Source organism: Astyanax mexicanus, chromosome 6 (genome assembly GCF_023375975.1).
Source record: "Astyanax mexicanus isolate ESR-SI-001 chromosome 6, AstMex3_surface, whole genome shotgun sequence".
Taxonomy (NCBI): domain Eukaryota; kingdom Metazoa; phylum Chordata; class Actinopteri; order Characiformes; family Acestrorhamphidae; genus Astyanax; species Astyanax mexicanus.
The window spans coordinates 51,258,524-51,277,943 of record NC_064413.1 but is presented as its reverse complement, the minus strand read 5'-3'; the positions used below and the strand labels follow the sequence as shown (position 1 = coordinate 51,277,943).

The 19,420-nt window shown below is 36.5% G+C and overlaps 1 protein-coding gene across 1 annotated transcript in view; it reads left to right on the top strand.

Annotated features, from left to right (window-relative positions):
* The window catches only part of gad2 (glutamate decarboxylase 2), a 43,667-nt gene extending 25,911 nt beyond the window's left edge, over positions 1-17,756 (top strand). Inside the window, exons 12-16 of the mRNA XM_022662693.2 lie at positions 1,042-1,120; positions 1,882-2,031; positions 5,171-5,278; positions 7,433-7,522; positions 11,828-17,756. Of these exons, the coding sequence (XP_022518414.2) occupies positions 1,042-1,120; positions 1,882-2,031; positions 5,171-5,278; positions 7,433-7,522; positions 11,828-12,001 (601 nt within the window). The 3' untranslated portion in view covers positions 12,002-17,756. The remainder of the gene's footprint in view (positions 1-1,041; positions 1,121-1,881; positions 2,032-5,170; positions 5,279-7,432; positions 7,523-11,827) is intronic.
* The last annotated feature ends 1,664 nt before the right edge of the window (positions 17,757-19,420 follow it).

The following is a 19,420-nucleotide window of genomic DNA, read 5'->3' as shown; positions in this document are numbered from 1 at the left end:
AGTGGAGTAAGTCAATGTAAAAAAGATTAAATTCATTCATTATAATTAAACTGATAGATAGATCAAAAAGACAATTGCCACATTACAATAAATAAAAGGATGAAATTAATAAAATAAATAAAATAAAATGGCTAAAAGGTAAAAGATAAAATAAGATAAATAAAAATACAAAATAAATATAAAGGTAAAAGAAAAAAGGCAGTTGAACTGTAGAAGCGATAGATAGATAGATAGATAGATAGATAGATAGATAGATAGATAGATAGATAGATAGATAGATAGATAGATAGATAGATAGATAGATAGATAGATCACAAAATAGCACAAAATAAATGAAATAAAAAGGTTAAAGGCCAAAAGTAAAACCAGTAATAAAATAAATAAAAGGATGACATGAATAAAATAAATAAAATAAAAGGGATAAAAGGTAAAACATAAAATTAGTTAAATAAAAAGACAAAATAAGTAAAACAAAAAGGTAAAAGAGGAAGGATCGATGGATGGATACATTGTTGATCCTGAGGGAAATTTAGCAGCCAGTAGTAGCTTGATGGTTTCTTAATTATTAATACATTGCTTTAACAAAAAAGCTAACAAAATACTGCAATAAAAAAAAAATATATATTATTATTATTATTTTATTAATTATTTAATTAAGTTTTTATTACTTGCCTTTACTGACACAGTAAATGCTGTAAATGCATGTGTTTACAGCTGTTCGTAAGAGAGTATTCAAAGCATGATTTGTATTTACAGCAGTGGAGATAAAGTAAACTTGACTCCACACCTGTAGAGGGAGCACAGGAGCAGAAAATCCCAATGATTTCTAATACCAATACATTAGGCCAAATGTTATGTTTGTTTTTCGTCATGCTTTAAAATATAATTCAGACCTAAAATTGATTATTAAAAATGCAATATAATCTTGCAAAGCAACTAGAATGGACATTGAATTACATGAAGGAATATATCATCAAACGATTTTCTCTATATTTCCCAAAAGCTGAACTTCAATTTAATCAGAATTTAACCTGTTTTTAGGGCGAACTCGATGACCTGGAACCCTCATAAGATGATGGCCGTGCCCCTCCAGTGTTCTGCTTTGCTGGTCAGAGAGGAGGTGAGTATGGAGCTTCCACAAACCACCTATATTAACTAATATATTATATAGATGTATTACACACAGAGTGATCTATTTTATAAGCTTTTATTTCTTTTATTGTTAATGATTATGGCTTACAGCCAATAAAAACCCAAAAATCAGTGTCTCAGAAAATTAGAATATTATATAAGAGCAATTGGTACTTTTGGCAGTGTGCCAAGTCCTGCTGGAAAATAAAATCTGCATCTCCATAAAAGTTGTCAGTAGCAGAGAGAAGCATGAAGTGCTGTAAGATTTGGTGGGAAAACAAAACTGCACTGACTTTAGACTTGATAATAAAACACAGTGGATCAACACCAGCAGATGACATGTCTCTCCAAACCATCACTGATTGGTGGAAACTTCACACTAGACCTCGAGCAGTTTGGACTGTGTGTCTCTCCACTCTTCCTCCAGACTCTGCTCCCTTGATTTACTTTAAATGAAATGTAAAATTTACTGATGATCAGTGATGGTTTGGAGAGACATGTCATCTGCTGGTGTTGCTGGTGGAGATGCAGATTTCATTTTCCAGCAGGACTTGGCACACTGCCAAAAGTACCAATTGGTCTGTTTTTTGGGTTTTCATTGGCTGTAAGCCATAATAATATGTAATATATCTATATAATATATGAGGTTCACATTTTGAACTGAATTACTGAATTATCATGTTACATTTTTCAGTAAATGTTACAGCAGGAACTCATGCTTTGCTTGTCTTGCTGCTCTTCTGCCACCAGGGTTTGATGCAAAGCTGCAACCAGATGCACGCCTGCTACCTGTTCCAGCAGGACAAGCACTACGACCTGTCCTACGACACCGGAGACAAGGCCCTGCAGTGCGGACGCCACGTGGACATCTTCAAACTGTGGCTCATGTGGAGAGCCAAGGTACGGGAGGAGGTTTTAATGCTCCAATGCTCCAGGTTGTAATAATATCATTGGTTATAAGCCTTAATAAGCTAACGTCTGCCTTTCTGAATGCAACTACACATATTAGCAGAGGCATTTAATATTACTAACATTTGACAACTCAAATTTTTCACATGGAAAAAATAAGTAAGTAAATGATGTGGGGTTGGTTGGTTGATGCTGCAGTTGGTCTGCAGGTTTAGGTTCAGCAACAGTATGTGCTGAAAGAATGAGGTCAGCTGACTACCTGAATATACTGAATATAGACCAGGTTATTCCATCAATAGGTTTTTTATTCTCTGATGATCACGTCCATATTCCAAGATACAGACAATGTCAGGATTCATGGGGCTGGAATTGTGAAAGTGTTCAGGGTTCAGGGAGCATCATTTATCATTTTCACACATGGATTGAGAGAGAGTTCACCACAGAGTCCAGACCTTACCCACATTGAGAATCTTTGGGATGTGCTGGATGGAGAAGCTCTTTTTTTCCTGGGATGATCCTGATGAGGGCCAGTTTCAATATAACATTTTTGATGGTGTTTGAGGATAATTTTTTTTTAAAGTTTTGTTTTTACTTAGTTGAGTAGTTGTTGCTTCTCATAATCTGGATTAGAACATTACTCAAATATTCACTATTCACTGTATACCTGTAACTCTACCTCTTCACTACTTTACTTTAACTGATGCTCTCAAACACTTTATTAAGAGACAAGAAATTCAAGTAATTAACTCTTGATGAGTTCAGCACAGCTGTTAACTGAAAGCTGTTAACCTCATTGAGAATCTTTGGGATGTGCTGGATGGAGAAGAGCTGCTTTGTGCAGTGGTCAGACTCTACCATCATCAATGCTGCTGCAAGATCTTGGTGAAAAATGAATCCAGCAACACTGGATTAAAATAAATCTTGTTACATTGCAGAAGCTTATTGAAACAATGCCACAGTAAATGTGTGCTGCATTCAAAGCTAAAGGTGGTCAAACAAAAAAAATATTTTTTAGGTGGCGACTTTCTTTTGGCCGGGCAGTGTATGTGCACAGATATAAATGTCTTTGCGTTGATTAGAAACATTTGAGGGGGTCATACTGTGCCAAAACAGTACAAAATAAGTACAGCCAATAGAATAGAACTCTCTGGAGCAGATAAACATAAATCTATTATCACCATGCCCAATTCCAGTCATGGGCTAGAGGGGTTTCAAACTTTATAAATGTTAAAGATCTAAATCTTTTAAATGATTTGCAGACGTTGGCTCTTTTTTATAGTAGTGCTGTTTTATCATTTGATTGCATCTGTGTGAGGAGGCTTCAGACACCAGTGAGGTTATCTTTGACCAACAGGCCAGCAGTGTGTGTGTGTGTGTGTGTGTGTGTGTGTGTGTTTGAGTGTGTGTTGAATGAGCTGTTTGATGATCAGTATGTTGATAAAGCACCAGGATGAAGATGTGATTCATTCTGAAGTCTTCCTTGTGTGGATGAAAATGATAAGCTAATGCTGAGGATGTTTATATGTGAATATACTAACAGTAGTGATGGTATTTATGTTGGATTATGATGGTTTGTTGTATATATAGTATGTTCTCTGTGTTAATTTGATTATTATCACATCATTATTGGTAGACATTTTATTAGAAAGTCAGACAGATGAGAGATGTTTAGATCTGGCTGAAGCTGATGTGAGCTGATCTGTGTATTAAACTCCAGAACGTCTAGTATATGGAAACATATGGAATTATTTAGTATACAAAAAAGTGTTAAACAAACCAGAATGTTTTTTTTTAATATACAGTTTAGATTCTTCAAAGTAGCACCTCCTGCTTAGATAGAGACAATTTTAAACATCTTGGCTGGATTTTCTCAGTCAGTTTTATGAGGTAGAGTCACCTGGAATTCAGACTTTCAGTTAACAGCTGTGCTGAACTTGTCAAGTTCAGTTAATTACTTGAATTTCTTGTCTCTTAATAAAGTGTTTGAGAGCATCAGTTGTAAAGTTGTGAAGAGGTAGAGTTGGTATTCAGTAGTGCTGGGCGATTTTCATGATAAATTCGATTAAATCGATTTACAGTTTTAATGGGATTTTTTTAAATAGAGTAATCACATACAGACATTTTATCTTTTTAATCCTAAATATCTGAAAACGCTCCTCATTTCTGAAGTGTTTATCCGTCTTACCCTGGTTGCTGGTGCCTCTCACAGACTAACCCCATATTTTCATTCCGCTCAGTCCGAGTTCCAGCACTGTTTCAGCACTTTCTACACAAACCACTGGTGGGATAAAGCATATATTTAGGATTATAGGATAGTTAATTAATTGTGGAAAACTATAATAATCTCTTCTTCAAAGTTCTTTGACTTCTATGACTCGTTTAGTGCGTTATTTCTAAATTTTCAGTCACAAACCTGCATTGTGAAGTATAATTCAGTGTCCGTCAGTGTGTGAGTAACTCCGCGGCTGTGAGTACACGAGGTCAGCGATTTCTTTGTCATCTGTAGTTTGATTTTTAGTAGGGGAAGAAGGTGGATTATAATCGAAAATCAGAAGATTATTTTTTTATTTAGGCCATAATCGCTCAGTACTAGTATACAGTGAATAGCTCTATTTGAGTAATGTTCTAATTCTAACTAAGTATAGAAAAAATACTTGAAATGAAATGAAAGTCAGTCAGTCTGAAAGTTAAACTTTAAACCTATCCTCAAGTTTCAAATAGCATCGAAAACATTATAAAGAAACTGGCCCTCATCAGGACTGTTACAGGAAAGGAACCCTCCACAAGGCGTGTCACGATGCTTTTTCTTAGATAGATAGATAGATAGATAGATAGATAGATAGATAGATAGATAGATAGATAGATAGATAGATAGATAGATAGATAGATAGATAGATAGATAGATAGATAGATAGATAGATAGATACTTTATTGATCCCCGAGGGGAAATTCTAGAAGAAAAAAAAGAGCGATTCCCTAAGAGTTACTGGGCTTTGTCTTGCAAACTCCCCAAAAATAACTGCAGAATCAAAACGAATGTAATTTCTTTGTTTTATCTCTTTTACTATTACTCATTCTCTCCGTGACTCTCTTCATTCTTGCTGTTTTTTCTGTCCCTCTCTCTCTTCAGGGCACCATCGGGTTCGAGGCTCAGATAGACAAGTGTTTGGAGCTGTCGGAATATCTCTACAACAAGATCAAGGACAGGGAAGGGTATGAGATGGTGTTCGATGGAAAGGTGAGTTCTCCTACATCACGTTCCATGTTTCAGAAATATGAAACATTGAATATGAATAACGCTGAGAGCCCCCCGGGACCAAACACACAGCCCACCTCAGCAGAGCACTTAACACGCTGCTCCTGATTGTGAAACTGTTCTCCTTCAGCTGACAGAGGAGGCAGTGGGGGCTAATCTAAATGTAAATTATTCTTGTTACCAGCCTGTCCTCATCATGGGGCTCGGGGCACTGCACTATTTATACCCTCACCAGTCACAGCAGGGCACAAGGGGAGGAATGCACCAACCTTTATATGAAAAAATAATGTTTTTATGAAGGCCTTAGAGCTAAAAATCGGTGTAGAAATATGAATGTACATCCACATCCAATAGATATCCTTATGGCATGGTATCTCAAAGTTTTCAGAGCAAACTCTTGAGATGTCAGCAGTATGTGGACGAGTATTGTCCTGTTGGAATAGAGAAAGAAAAATAAGGCCACTGGCAAAGGTGTTAAAAGTATTTACATTCATTACTCTGTACACAGCAAAAAGGCAAGTGTTAAATTAACTCCCACAGAGCTCCACACTCTTTGGAGTTAAATCAACACTTTCAAAATAGTTAAATATTTAACACCCAACAACTTACATTTGTATTTCTTTAACTTCCTAAATTGTTACACTAACACTGGAAAGAGTTTAAAAAATATATAAATGAGAAGAAGATTAGTCAATTAATATGACTTTTTATTATTTAATTATTATTCAGGACAGGTTAGCGTGTAATTTTCCATTGTATTTTTTAGTGCATTACCAATACTTTATCACAATTTACTGTACAAAGGATGGTAACTTGCTCTTATAGCCTACAATATGTTGGCTAGACAAACAACCATTAAACAAAATATAACACAATACCCAATAGAAGGAAGCCCTGGTGGGGATGATTTCACATTGATGGTAAGTTAGAATCTGAGGGACACACCCATTATGCAAATAACGTGTTTAACTGGGCGGAGTTTAATTACATCTCTGTGGAGTATTTATTGGGTTTAGTGGGATTAACAATGAAATATTCAACTCTGTCAAATAACCCCAACACTGAACACCATTTAAATCTGAAAGAGTTAAAATTACACTTTGAGAGCGAGAATCAACTCTCAGCTGTTTAACTCTAAAATTTAAACTCTCCTGTTTTTGCTGTGTAGGTAGAAGTATAGATACTAGGTTTTAAAATACTTTTGTAAAAGTTAAAGTTTTAACTCAAGCTTTATTATTATACAGCTCATGCTCCTAAACTGAAACGCTCTAAAGAGAAGAGCTTCACATGAAGTTTCGGTTTCATCTCCTCCAGCATTAGAGGAGCTATCAAAACATTTCAGCTCAAGTAAAAGTATATATTTCACTATTGTAGCAGAAGAGCACAGACATCTAAGAAAAATAGGACAGAGATCTGTGTCTGAAATTGTGGCCTATTCTCTATTACCACTATTCACTCTTCCTTATGTGTAAGAAAACAGATCACTATATTGACCACTATATTTATTATATATGGAAACAGAATTTCACAACGATTATTTATTGCAATGCATTTACAGACCTCTCTAGTCAGTAGCTCTGTTATAGAACAGACTCTGGGCTCGGTCTGTGTGTGTCTGTGTGTGTGTGTGTGCCTGTAGTCAGTGTGGTGGGTAATGGCTGGTTCTCAGTGGTGCGAGAAGCATGATTTCTGCCCTCTGGAGACAGACAATAGGGCTGAGTGGCTATAATGGACTTCAGGGCCTCTCTATAGGCTACCTGCAGCCAGCCAGCCCACACACACAATTATATACACACACAAACACTTATATACACACACCCAACACCCCACACACACCCCAGAGCAGCCAGCTGTATTGTCTGTGCATGAATTGGCCTTTTGATTGAACAGATTACACGGCAGCTTCCAAAACTGACAGGGACAATTATTCTCATTATTCTCAGCCAGTCAGCGGCGGGGCTAATCACGCAGCCGCCGCGCTAATGGATTCCCTGGCGAAGGCCCGGCCCTCGCTCGCGCTCGCTCACTCGATTCTGAATGAGCTTCCTGCTTAATGGAGTGATGGACGCATGTGTTTTATGGTGGAGATGATGAATCGCTCGACCGGCCTCACCTCTGCTGTGTGTTTCTTTCCAGCCTCAGCACACCAACGTGTGTTTCTGGTACCTTCCGCCGGGCGTGCGCTACCTAGAGGACAAAGTGGAGAAGATGAAACGCCTACACAAGGTGAGCGCTGGAGATAGCTTTCAAAAAAGAACAGAAAGGGAAAGAGAGAGAGAGAGAGAGAGAGAGAGAGAGAGAGAGAGAGAAAAGACCAGTGACTTTCATCTATAATTCAATTACTACACATTTCTCCAGTCTGAACAGTGCTGGACTGTGTCTAGGCCCACATTTCCATTTTCACCCTATTAATCTATTAGTATTGTGATGATACCAAAATTATGACTTTCGATACAATACCTGCCTAAAATATCTCAATACTGATACTGAAACGATACAACAAAAACCTAAATCATCATAATTTAATACAATAAAATAAGATCGAATATGGATTTAAAATAATTTGTTTTTTATGAATCATAAAAGGATTAACAATGTGGTGATGCTTTATTCTCTTTATTTAAAGTCAGAACATAATGAGGATAAGGAATAAGCAATTTCTCTGATAGTTAACTTTGAGAAGAGAGACCCTCCTAACCAAAAAACTCTTTAAAAAAATTAAAGAATATGTTTTTTTTTATATTTTTATTTCCATTTTAAACTTACATCAACAAACAAACTAGCAGCAAGCAAGCTCGCGTGTTAAAATTAATTAATTAACACAATGGGTTAAATGTAGAGTTGACTCTCATTGAGTAAATCGGTCCAGGAATCAAGTGTAAATTTGAATCAATGATTCAAAACATTGTTTAGAAGCTGATGTATTGATATCAGGCTCTGAACTGGTGTAAGCATGAACACAGCCATGGAGAAACTCAAAGGTGACACAGAGCTCTCCTCAGACACTGGATTATACTTCAGCACATGAGTTTGTGTTAAAAACTGAAAAAAAAAGCAGTAGACCAATCACAGAAAGTTACTGTGGTATAAAATTTGAATGAAAGATTATTATTGAGAGTTTTCCACACTGGATTAATTATGGATCCTCACCAGAGAGGGTATGATTTCTGGAAAAAATAAGAGACCACTTTAAAAATGATGAGTTTTTTTTTTATTTAACCAAATTGAAAACCTCTGGAATATAATCAAGAGGAAGATGGATGATCACAAGCCATCAAACCACCAAACTGAACTGCTTGAATTTTTGCACCAGGATTAAAGGCATAAATTTATCCAAAAGCAGTGTGAAAGACTGGTGGAGGAGAACATGCCAAGATGCATGAAAATCCAGGGTTATTCCACCAAATACTGATTTCTGAACTCTTTAAACTTTATGAATATGAACTTGTTTTCTTTGCATTATTTGAGGTCTTAAAGCTCTGCATCTTTTTTGTTTTCTTCAGCCATTTCTCATTTTCTGCATATATATTTATTTGGAATCAGAAGAAACTGCTTCAGAAACTGAAGTAGGCTCTTATTTCTTTTCCAGAGATGTATATATGTCTTATGCTGATGCCATAAGGAATTCTTCAGTTACTAAGATGAGAAGGTTTAAAGTACTTGTACTAAATAAATGGAGCATTTTTAATGCCGAAATACTGCAGATATTGTGATACTTTTCTAATATCGGTATACCATACATATATAACTTACATACTTGTGCCCAATAACTCTGTAGCAGATAAATATATTTATATAATTCCATTGTCAATAGGCTCTATGGAGATTCAAATTTGAATGGCTGACAGTCTTTAAAATTCACTATGTTTTGCATTACCGAAAAGGGGAGGGTCCAGAATGAGGAGAAGCTCCTTTCATTGGTCAGCAGCTTTTTCCAGGGCAGCCACTCAGCTTGGCTCACGCCCACGGCAGCAGGAGAGCTATAATGGACAATTAGAGAAAGCAGATGGCGTCCCCCTCAGCCATACAAATACATCTCCCACCACTTTCATCCTCATCCTCATCCTCATCCTCTCCTCCTCCTAAAATAGAGTCGTCACGCTCTGCCTGCTGCTGACCGGAGGAACACACACTCACTCACACTTACCTTTAATATGGATTTACACACTGCCTTTCTAAAAAAAGATTCTGCAAAACTTCAAGGTCTTCTTCCTTATTTAGGATTTTGTCTATAGTCTGCCTGATATTACACCACTAAATTTTTAGCATTCCTATAGAGAAAATAGGCAGCTTCTCCAAGTGTCCTGTAGGCAATTTCAAAGCCCTCAATTTGTTTTTACATTTTTTAATCATTTTAAATGGGGTTAATCCCAGAGTATTTCCTCAGTATGATAATAATAATAATGTACATTTCTTGGAGTATTTCTATAGAAAATGTGTTTTTGTTAAAGCAACAGAATGCTGATAATACTTCATATTATCAGTATACTGTGCATTTTGACCTAAAAACTAAAAAAAAACACTATTTAAAATGAATTCTTTTGGATATATTATTTTTTAAGACTTCAGACAGTGTTTATATGAAATTTACAGTAAATAACTATGTGTATACAAAAGGCATCTTATATTGATATAGAACTAGTCAAAAGTTTGGATACATCTTCTCATTCAGACTTTTTTTTTCCCTACATTATAAATGAATACTGAAGTGATCCAGACTATGAAGGAACACATAAGGAATCATGTACTGTGAAGCATTTAGATGCTCTTATCTGTGGAGCTGTTAACTTGTACAACAAAGGAAACTAATGCTCTTCCTTTCCTGGGGTGGTCCTGATGAGTGCCAGTTTCATCATCTTAACGTTTTGATGGTCTTTAGGATATTTTCAAAGTTCTTGAAATGCTTTTTTACTTAGTTAAGTCGTTCTTGCCATAACATGGACACTTTTTTTTAGTTTACTAAATGTTTCCATTAACTTTTTTTTTTCCTAGTTTGGAAGACTTTAGTATTAATCCACAGTGCAGAACTTATAAATAATAAATAATAACACTGAATGTAAGGTGATCAACAATGGTTCATCAATGCTCATTGAGTTTTCGCATCACTATGTACATGATTCTGCTGTTCATGTCTTGGTACCAAAAAAACCTTAAGTCTTTTGGGGTCGGTTTTATTAGCCTGCTAGGTCTTTTTGCTGTTTTATAAAAAAAAGGGTCCTATAAAAATGTTTAAATTCTGATAGAAGAGCATAAACACATAGAGCACCGTCTGATTGTTTTTTTTTTTCAGCTCTAATGGCATTTAAACATTTTTGGTGTGAGTTTGTGCCTTTGGGAATAGTCATTTTGTCCTTTCTTCTTAAATATATATATATATATAAATATAAAAAATACTGTTGTTTCTGTAAGAAAAACACCTAGGGTTCAGAAACAGGACAGCAGGATTTAGTTTTCTTTAAAAACGGATTTTGAAAGACCTTTATAACTACTCGCAAATGGAGGTCTTCTTGTAGCAGCAGGATTGACATGAAAAGCACAACAATAAGTGGATTCACTTCAGAATAAATAGCTTTTGTTGGCAAATCCCTTTGTCAATGTGCATTTACTGTACTGTACTTATCATTTCAGCAGCTGCTACATGTAGTTGTTCCTTTTGCCGTACCTGCCAGCAATCAGTGCATTTCTTAACCAGAGTGTCAATGCAGAAATAGGCAATTTTATTTATATATAGCGCTTTTTACCATCAAAAAATGTCACAAAGCAGCTTTACAGAAAAAAAACAGGTCCACACCTCTTATGAGCAGCACCACAGAGATACCAATAATTGTGGAGACAACAGTGGCAAGGAAAAACTCAATTATATTCAGAGGAAGAAACCTTAGGAGAAACATATCACCTCTTGCTTAGATAGAGGCAGTTTTGCACATCTTGGCTGATTTTCTCAGTCAGTTTTATGAAATAGAGTCACTTGGAATTCAGGCTTTCAGTTAACAGCTGTGCTGAACTCATCAAGAGTTAATTACTTGACTTTCTCAAGAACTTCTCAACTAAGTAAAGAAAAAATTCAAAAACTTTGCAAGTATCCTCAAGTGCAGTCACAAAGACCATCAAAAATGGTAGGATGAAACTGGCACTCATCAGGGTCGCCCCAGGAAAGGAAGGATAACTCCTCTATCCCATTATTTCCCTCTGACCTCCTTAAGGCCCTATCTATAGATGCTTTATTTTTAACTTCTATTATTTTTGTACTTAACCTCTTCTATTATTTGCACTTCAATATTGTAAGTCGCTTTGGACAAAAGCGTCTGCCAAATGTAATGTAATGTAATAAGTTCATCAGAGTTACTAGCCTCAGAAACCACTAAGTTAACAGCTCCCCAGTGTTTACCTCTTTTTGTGTAGTACATATAAGAATTGTGAGCCATTAATATTAGGAAATAAGGAAAATCCATTTTCAACAGTTGACCAGTCAAAAATCACAGTTATAATCACAGTTACACCTTTGTTAATATAAGATCATGTGACCCGCAGGTCGCCCCTACGATCAAAGCCAGGATGATGGAGTACGGCACGACCATGGTGAGCTACCAGCCGCAGGGAGACAAGGTCAACTTCTTCCGCATGGTGATCTCCAACCCGGCCGCCACCTTCGAGGACATCGACTTCCTAATCGAAGAGATCGAGCGGCTCGGTCAGGACCTGTAAGACTTGAAGCGGCGGCGGAGTCTCGCTCACGCGTCTGTCTGTAGACAGATGAAATGTTTGTTGTGAATGTACGGTAATTGATTTATTGATATATTTCTTTATTTTTTCCTATTAATAGATGATGAATATGTGTTCCAAAAGAAGACGAGTATGTGAATAATGATAATCCATATTATATACATATACAAGTATTGTAGCATCGTCGTGGACGTCTTGGTCCAAAGCCCTGTGAAAGTGTTCCTGTCCGCTCTGTCTCTGTAAGCGTAGCTGATTATAACTTTACTCGTGTTTGGTGCGAGCGTGAATAATTATTTGCTCCTCTCCTGCACAATAGGTCATGTATAAATAATATAATAATATAACTTTATTTATATTAAATCTATTTGACCTGACATTCTAAGTGCCAGTCATCACGGTGTAGATCTCTATACAAATGAAAAGTGTTTTATTGATTCTATTAGATATTTAATAGCGAGAGCACTTTGGCTTACCTCAACTCTTTTGCCTTTACAATCACAGGCAGCGTTTGAGTGCTTTCATGTTTTTTATGGAAATATACGGGGTATGCAGTTTTCTGTTATAGCACTGTAGTGTTGTGTGCCTGCTGATACCGAGTCTGCATGCTGGGTTTTACTGCGTGTGTGAGTGTTTTAGTCCTGGAATGGTTCAGAGACAGCAGTGTTGATGTATACAGTGTGGAGTAAAGGAGTAAAGGAGGTAAAGGAAGCTGTTTCTAGGCCAGGAGTTATAAAAGCAGCTCTGGTCGGAGCTCAGGTGCTTTTAGAGGCTGAAGTCTTTATTCTGAGCCAAAAAGCCAAGAGGAAGTATCCAGATCAGATCAGATCAGATCAAATCAGACAGCAGAGTCACAACAAAGTTTCCAGACAACAGAAACAAAAATCCAGAGAGAAAAAAAGCGCAGACAGTCTTTTTATCTACAGCGGCGAGTTGAAGGATCTTATCTTGTGAAGGCCTCTGGGTCTAAAACTTTCACATAAAATAGATAAAAATGTGGAGTTAGATTAATATTAATTGAGTACAATCAAAAAAAGGAGAAGCTTTGAACTCACTTGATTGACATTTGCACACAATGACTGTTGGTGAACATTGAATTCTTGCTTTAGACTCCTTTAAACCCTCTGTATTTTTAATCCCTGAATTTTTCACACTATAAATCCTTTAATTTATGTAAAAATGCACCTTATGTATGAATTCTACCAGTCCGGTATTAAGAAGCAGTAAAGCCACTCTGCTGAAGTAAAGCTTTAAACATGTAAGTGTGAGTTTTTTTTAGTGAAGCTTGGTGCAGCAGCATTAGCATTAGCGCTAGCTTTTTTGCTGTTCAGAGCCGTGTTAAAACAATCTATATGGTGCAAACTGCTAGCTGGTAGCACCCTGGGTTAGCAGAACACTCAGGATTCCTCAGTCTAGTTCTATCAGGCGGTATTCACGTCCCGCTAGAGCTGCGGTTAGCGGCTAATGCTAATGCTGCTGCACCCAGCCTTAGTGCTGGAGAAACTTCACTGAAAACTCACCCTTAAACAAAATATTGAAATTCTAAGCTAAACTTAGGACTCGTTTGACTTTGCAAGAAAATGTTAAAAGAGAAACATGGCAACACCCTTGCTCACTTCGATCAAGGCATCCTTACTAGTGTTGCTTAATGCGCCTTATGTATGAAAATTGACCACAAAATAGACGTCTATTGATAATGCATCTTATCATCTGGTGCGCCTTATAGTCTGAAAAATATGGTACATAAAAATGGAATATGTCAACATGTACTTACTACAAAAAAAAGATAAAATCACAGTAAGGTTTAAAAAAAAGTTCTGTAATAGTTTTTTTCAATAAAATAAGTTGGAGTTGGAGGTGTGGTAGGCCTGCTGTAGAGCCTAGCAGGTATTAACACCTACCTGTGAAGAGTAAAGGCTGGTTTATACTTCTGCATTGAGTCAATGCATTGTCTATGGTGTAGCCTGTGCGAGCGCCCTATGCAGCTGCTTGCATTTATACTTCTGCATTCGTGCATCTGCAATTCTGCGTAGCTTTGCAGTTTTAACCATGAATGCGGGAAGGTGTGGGCGGGAACACAAGGCTCGGTGGACCAATCACAGCTGCGGCTGCCCACGTTGCGCGATGCTCAGTTACATTTCTGGGGAGATACACGTTGGGCTACAGCATAGGGTATGGCATAGTTTCAACGCAAAATTATAAATTGGCTTTAAGTCTTATTCATCATGTCTAAATGGCATTTATTTTCCGGAAAACTTGAACTATTGGCTTCTAGAGATACTAGAGATATTTAAAAATATTTTTAAATTAAATATTATAATCTCTATCCATGTGATTGCCATCAAAATGCAGTAGAAGTGACAAAAACTTTAAAAACTTCAATTCAAATACAGTAATAAAACTCAATACAGCCACAAAGCACTAATCATATCTGCAATATTCTTAAATATATATATATATTGTCAATGCGATAAGAACATTTATCACAATCTACATTGCCCCCCTCTTTTTAGTGGTACTGCTCCATTTAATCCGTATAATCCGTATCTCAACATGCACAAATACAGCCGAGATTAATGCAGATTCTTGACCGAAGGCTACTTCTGTATCTGTATATAATGTATAAGCATAAATGAGCCTTTAGACAATATCTAACACTAATCATAGCATATATTAAAGCTAGGCATTTAGTTTGATTCACAAATGTTCAAACCACCCCAATGATGATGCTATATTGCTATATATACTGCATATATATACTGCCATGTGGAGTGTCTAATGCTATCACCTGGTTCAAATGAACATTTATTTTAGGCTATTCAAGATTAAACACTGCCATTTGAAGCTTGCAAAAGTAACCCATTTTTTCACATGCAATATATTTGAGCTTGTACATATAGCAGGTTTTACAGTGACTTTGAGTAAATATGGTTGGGAAACTAATAAATTAATTTTACAACAGGACTGGTTTATCCCAGTTTACAAAATTATGACAGCAGTTATTGAGACACATCAATCAAGTAAATTCAATGCACTTTTCGATCACTGTAGCCAATAGGAACACTGTATGTAGGGCAGGATGAAATGAGAGATGTTCTCGTTCTAGTCATATGCTGGATATTATAAATATGCACAGAACAAGTGGAGTAGAGTTGGTCTGTTTTAGGGTCTGGAATAGAGAATTACTGGTACAGCAGAGCATATTCTGTCAATAGCGATGAATCCAACCCTTAGCAATATTGCTAAATAACATATGTGGATGGGCACTTCTGTATTTAGACCAAAAGGCACAAGATGTTCTATTGAGTGTCATCCTTTTGCAGTGTAAATCTACAGTACATAGCTTTTACTTTAGAATTTAGAAAAGTGGAATATCTATATAATAGTTTCTGGCTAGTAATGTTTTTTTTCACATAAATCAATAATCAAATCAATCACCAATGTTACGATACGTTAGTTCAGCTTCTGTAGCTTCTCTAGCTTTATTGATTTATTGACTTCCTTTCTTTTATGTATTTTCTTTTCTTTTATTTATTTATTTATTTATCACCAGTGTTATCTTGATATTCCAATGAAAAAAAAAAAAAAAACTGAACTGAGCTGAAGCTGAAACCCGGTACGGCTGTTTCTCGACCTGTTGATCTGTTTCGAAAAATCTTCTTCTTCTTGATCTGTTTTTGTAAATAGACTTTTAAGATTCTCGACTAACTACATAAGCACATATCTGTGTGAATACGTCCATGTACTGTATATAAAAAAGAGTCTATTTGTGAGGTAAAATATTATTTTCTCTATTCAAACTCAAATAACAGCTAATTGTTATAATAATATATATATATATATACATACGTACATAAATATATATCTTCATTCTGCTTGTGTGTACATGTGTAAATGTGTAAATGACGTAAAAATGGCGTGTATGATGATCTGTTCTGTTCTGTTTTGTTCTGTTTTCACTGATAAGAGATAACTGTGTTTGGAGGAACTGGCTTAATTTAACTCATAGAAAGAAGCATATACTGAATAATCTATGGGAATATTTCTCTCTAAATATATCTAAATATATATATTTTGGACTCTAGTAATTCTAAAATTCTATCAGTTCCATCCATCCACCAGTCATGGAAAGCCATTTCTGAACCGAAGTCGGTTGTCTTTGTGCCCAAGTGATATACTTGACATTATGTGCCAATCTGTATTTTTGTGCGTTTGTAACTGTATTGCCTTAGTATTTATTGCCGGTATTGTCTAGTCCTCCTCCTCCTTCTTCCAGGGGGAGTTTGTGCACTTTAGATTCTATGTAAAACGACCTGTCCAGTGGATGTTCATAGTTTTAACTGTTTTACGAAACTGTGATTCGTCTGAATGCGTCCCTCCCACGTCCTCCTCGGACTTCCTCGTTCCTGGATGAAAGTGACGGCGTTAAATGCGATTTCGCTTCTGATCTGATCGATGTTTGAGTTGCTTTTGTAGTATTCGAAGACGTATTTACTGAAGAAGTGACACCTCGGCGCTACCTATGTACCTATGTACGTACCTTTATCTTTAACGAGAATGCGAGAATTAAGAAAGAATAATAGCATTGTTAGAACAATAGCATTGTTTTACGTTATTGTTTTCTTCTTGAGTGTTCTGTCTGTCCTCGTTCTGAATTGGCGAGCCTACCGTGAGAGAAACCAAGCGCTTGAGCTTGGGAGATCATTGAAGACCTACGCCTACGGGGTCTGGAAGCGTCCGCCATGTTGTCTCTCTGTCTTTCTCTCAATTCCTCTCTCTTTTTCTGTCTTTGTTCTTCTCCCTGCTCTTCTTCTTCTTCTTCTACTGCTGCTGCTGTTGCTGTGCTGCTACCACTGGGCCTGCTCGTTCTTTGCATGTGCATGAATGCCTCGCTTCTTTCCGGGCTTGTGTATTAAACCCCCCTCCAGTTACTCTAGTGCCGCTCTGTGTGTTAGTCTTAGTGAGGAACCGTATAGCTTAGCTTTAAATGTAGTGCTCTGTCGCTAGCTTCACGGCGCTGTGTGGTAGTTATCGCTTTCTGAAACATATATATTTAATCCGCTACGCAAGCATGCTCTCTGTACGGCTAGAAGTTGTCCGCTTTGGCGATCTGATATCTATTTATCTATCTATTCGTCTTTCGCTCTGTCTCTCGCTTTCCTCGTTTGATGCCGCCTCTAATATATTAGTCAGTGTAGTCCTCCAGCATGCCTCTGTGTACCGACCTATGTAGTCTTGAACTTTTCCCCCCTTTGAACTTCTTTCTCTATTGCACTTTTCTTCTTCTTCTACCTCTTTCTCTTTGTATCTTCTCTTTGTATTTCTCGAAGCTTTGCCCCTGTTAGCAGCAAACAAACCTTTAAGAGCAAGCAGTGTGCGTGTGTGCGTGTGTGCGTGCGCTCGCTCGACGCGTCATGGCCGCCCGCCGCGTCTTAGCAGCTTAGCTTAGCGCCCTGAGGAACAGCGGCCGGAGCTTTCTCACCGACCGGACGTAGTGACCCACACCCACCCAGGCCTCTCGGGCTGATTCTGATTCTGGTTGAAGGTAACGTGGAGTGTCTGTGATCCTGAATTTGAAAAGCCAGTGTGTTAAAAATAAAAAAACAGACAATAAGAAATGATGATGATAATAAGAATAATAATAATCATAACTCTGCGTCATGAACGCCAGCCTCCGGTTCTCTTGAAAACTACTGTATGTGACTTTCCTGGAAAATCACAAATAAACATTCTTGAGAAACGGCTTGTCTTGGTTTGTGTGTGTGTATGTATGGTTGTGTCTCTAAGCAGAAGTCCTGCTAACACTTTCTATGAATTTTCTGCTTACAGTATTTTTCAGACTATAAAAATCAATATCAATGAACGGGTCTATTTTCATACATAAGGCGCATATAAGGATTATAAGATACATAAAGCGACACAACTAAGGATGCCTACATCGAAGTGAACAAGGGTGTCGCCATGTTTTTTTTTCTCAGTGTACGAATGCATATAATACATGCATCTTACAATATTAAGTATGTTTTTATAAAGTCATTGTTTTAAACAATTAAAGTGAGTGGAGGAGTGTGTTCAACCCACAGACTGAGGAGATATATCTATCTATCTATCTATCTATCTATCTATCTATCTATCTATCTATCTATCTATCTATCTATCTATCTATCTATCTATCTATCTATCTATCTATCTATCTATCTATCTTCGTTTTTAACTAGCTATCTATGTACTTACTTATCTAACTAGCTAGCTACCTGCCATCTATTTTCCTATGTATCAAGCTAGCTAGCAACCTATCTACCTACCTATGTATCTACCTACTTACCTACCTATTTATCTATATATCTATCTATATATATAGCTTGCTACCTATCTATGTACCTACATATCTTGCTAGCTAGCTACCTATCTACATACTTATCTATCTAGTTGTATATTTAGCTACCTACCTATCTACTTATTTATCTATATAGCCATATATCTAGCTATCTACCTATTTATCTATCTAGCCATATATCTAGCTAGCTAGCTACCTATCTATTTAGCTATCTAGCTATATATCTATCTACCAATCTATGTAGCTAGCTACCTATCTATCTACATACCTACCTACCTACTTATCTATCTAGCTACCTATCTATCTATCTATCTATCTATCTATCTATCTATCTATCTATCTATCTATCTATCTATCTATCTATCTATCAATCAATCAATCAATCAATCAATCAATCAATCAATCAATCTATCTATCTATCTATCTATCTATCTATCTATCTATCTATCTACATACCTACTTATCTATCTACCTACCTATTTATCTATCTAGCTATCTATATATCTATCTAGCTACCTACCTATCTATCTATCTACCTACTTATCTAGCTACCTAGCTACCTATCTATCTATCTATCTATCTATCTATCTATCTATCTATCTATCTATCTATCTATCTATCTATCTATCTACCTACCTACCTATCTATCTATCTATCTATCTATCTATCTATCTATCTATCTATCTATCTATCTATCTATCTATCTATCTATCTATCTATCTACATACATACCTACTTATCTATCTACCTACCTACCTACCTACCTATTTATCTATCTATCTATCTATCTATCTATCTATCTATCTATCTATCTATCTATCTATCTATCTATCTATCTATCTATCTATCTATCTATCTATCTATCTACCTACCTACTTATCTGTCTAGCTATATATATAGCTATATATCTATCTATATATATATCTATCTAGCTACCTATCTATGTATCTACGTATCAAGCTAGCTACCTATCTACCTATCTACATACCTACCTACCATCTATGTGCCTATGTCTCTACCTACTTACTTATCTATTTAGCTAGCTATACATCAAGCTACATACCTAC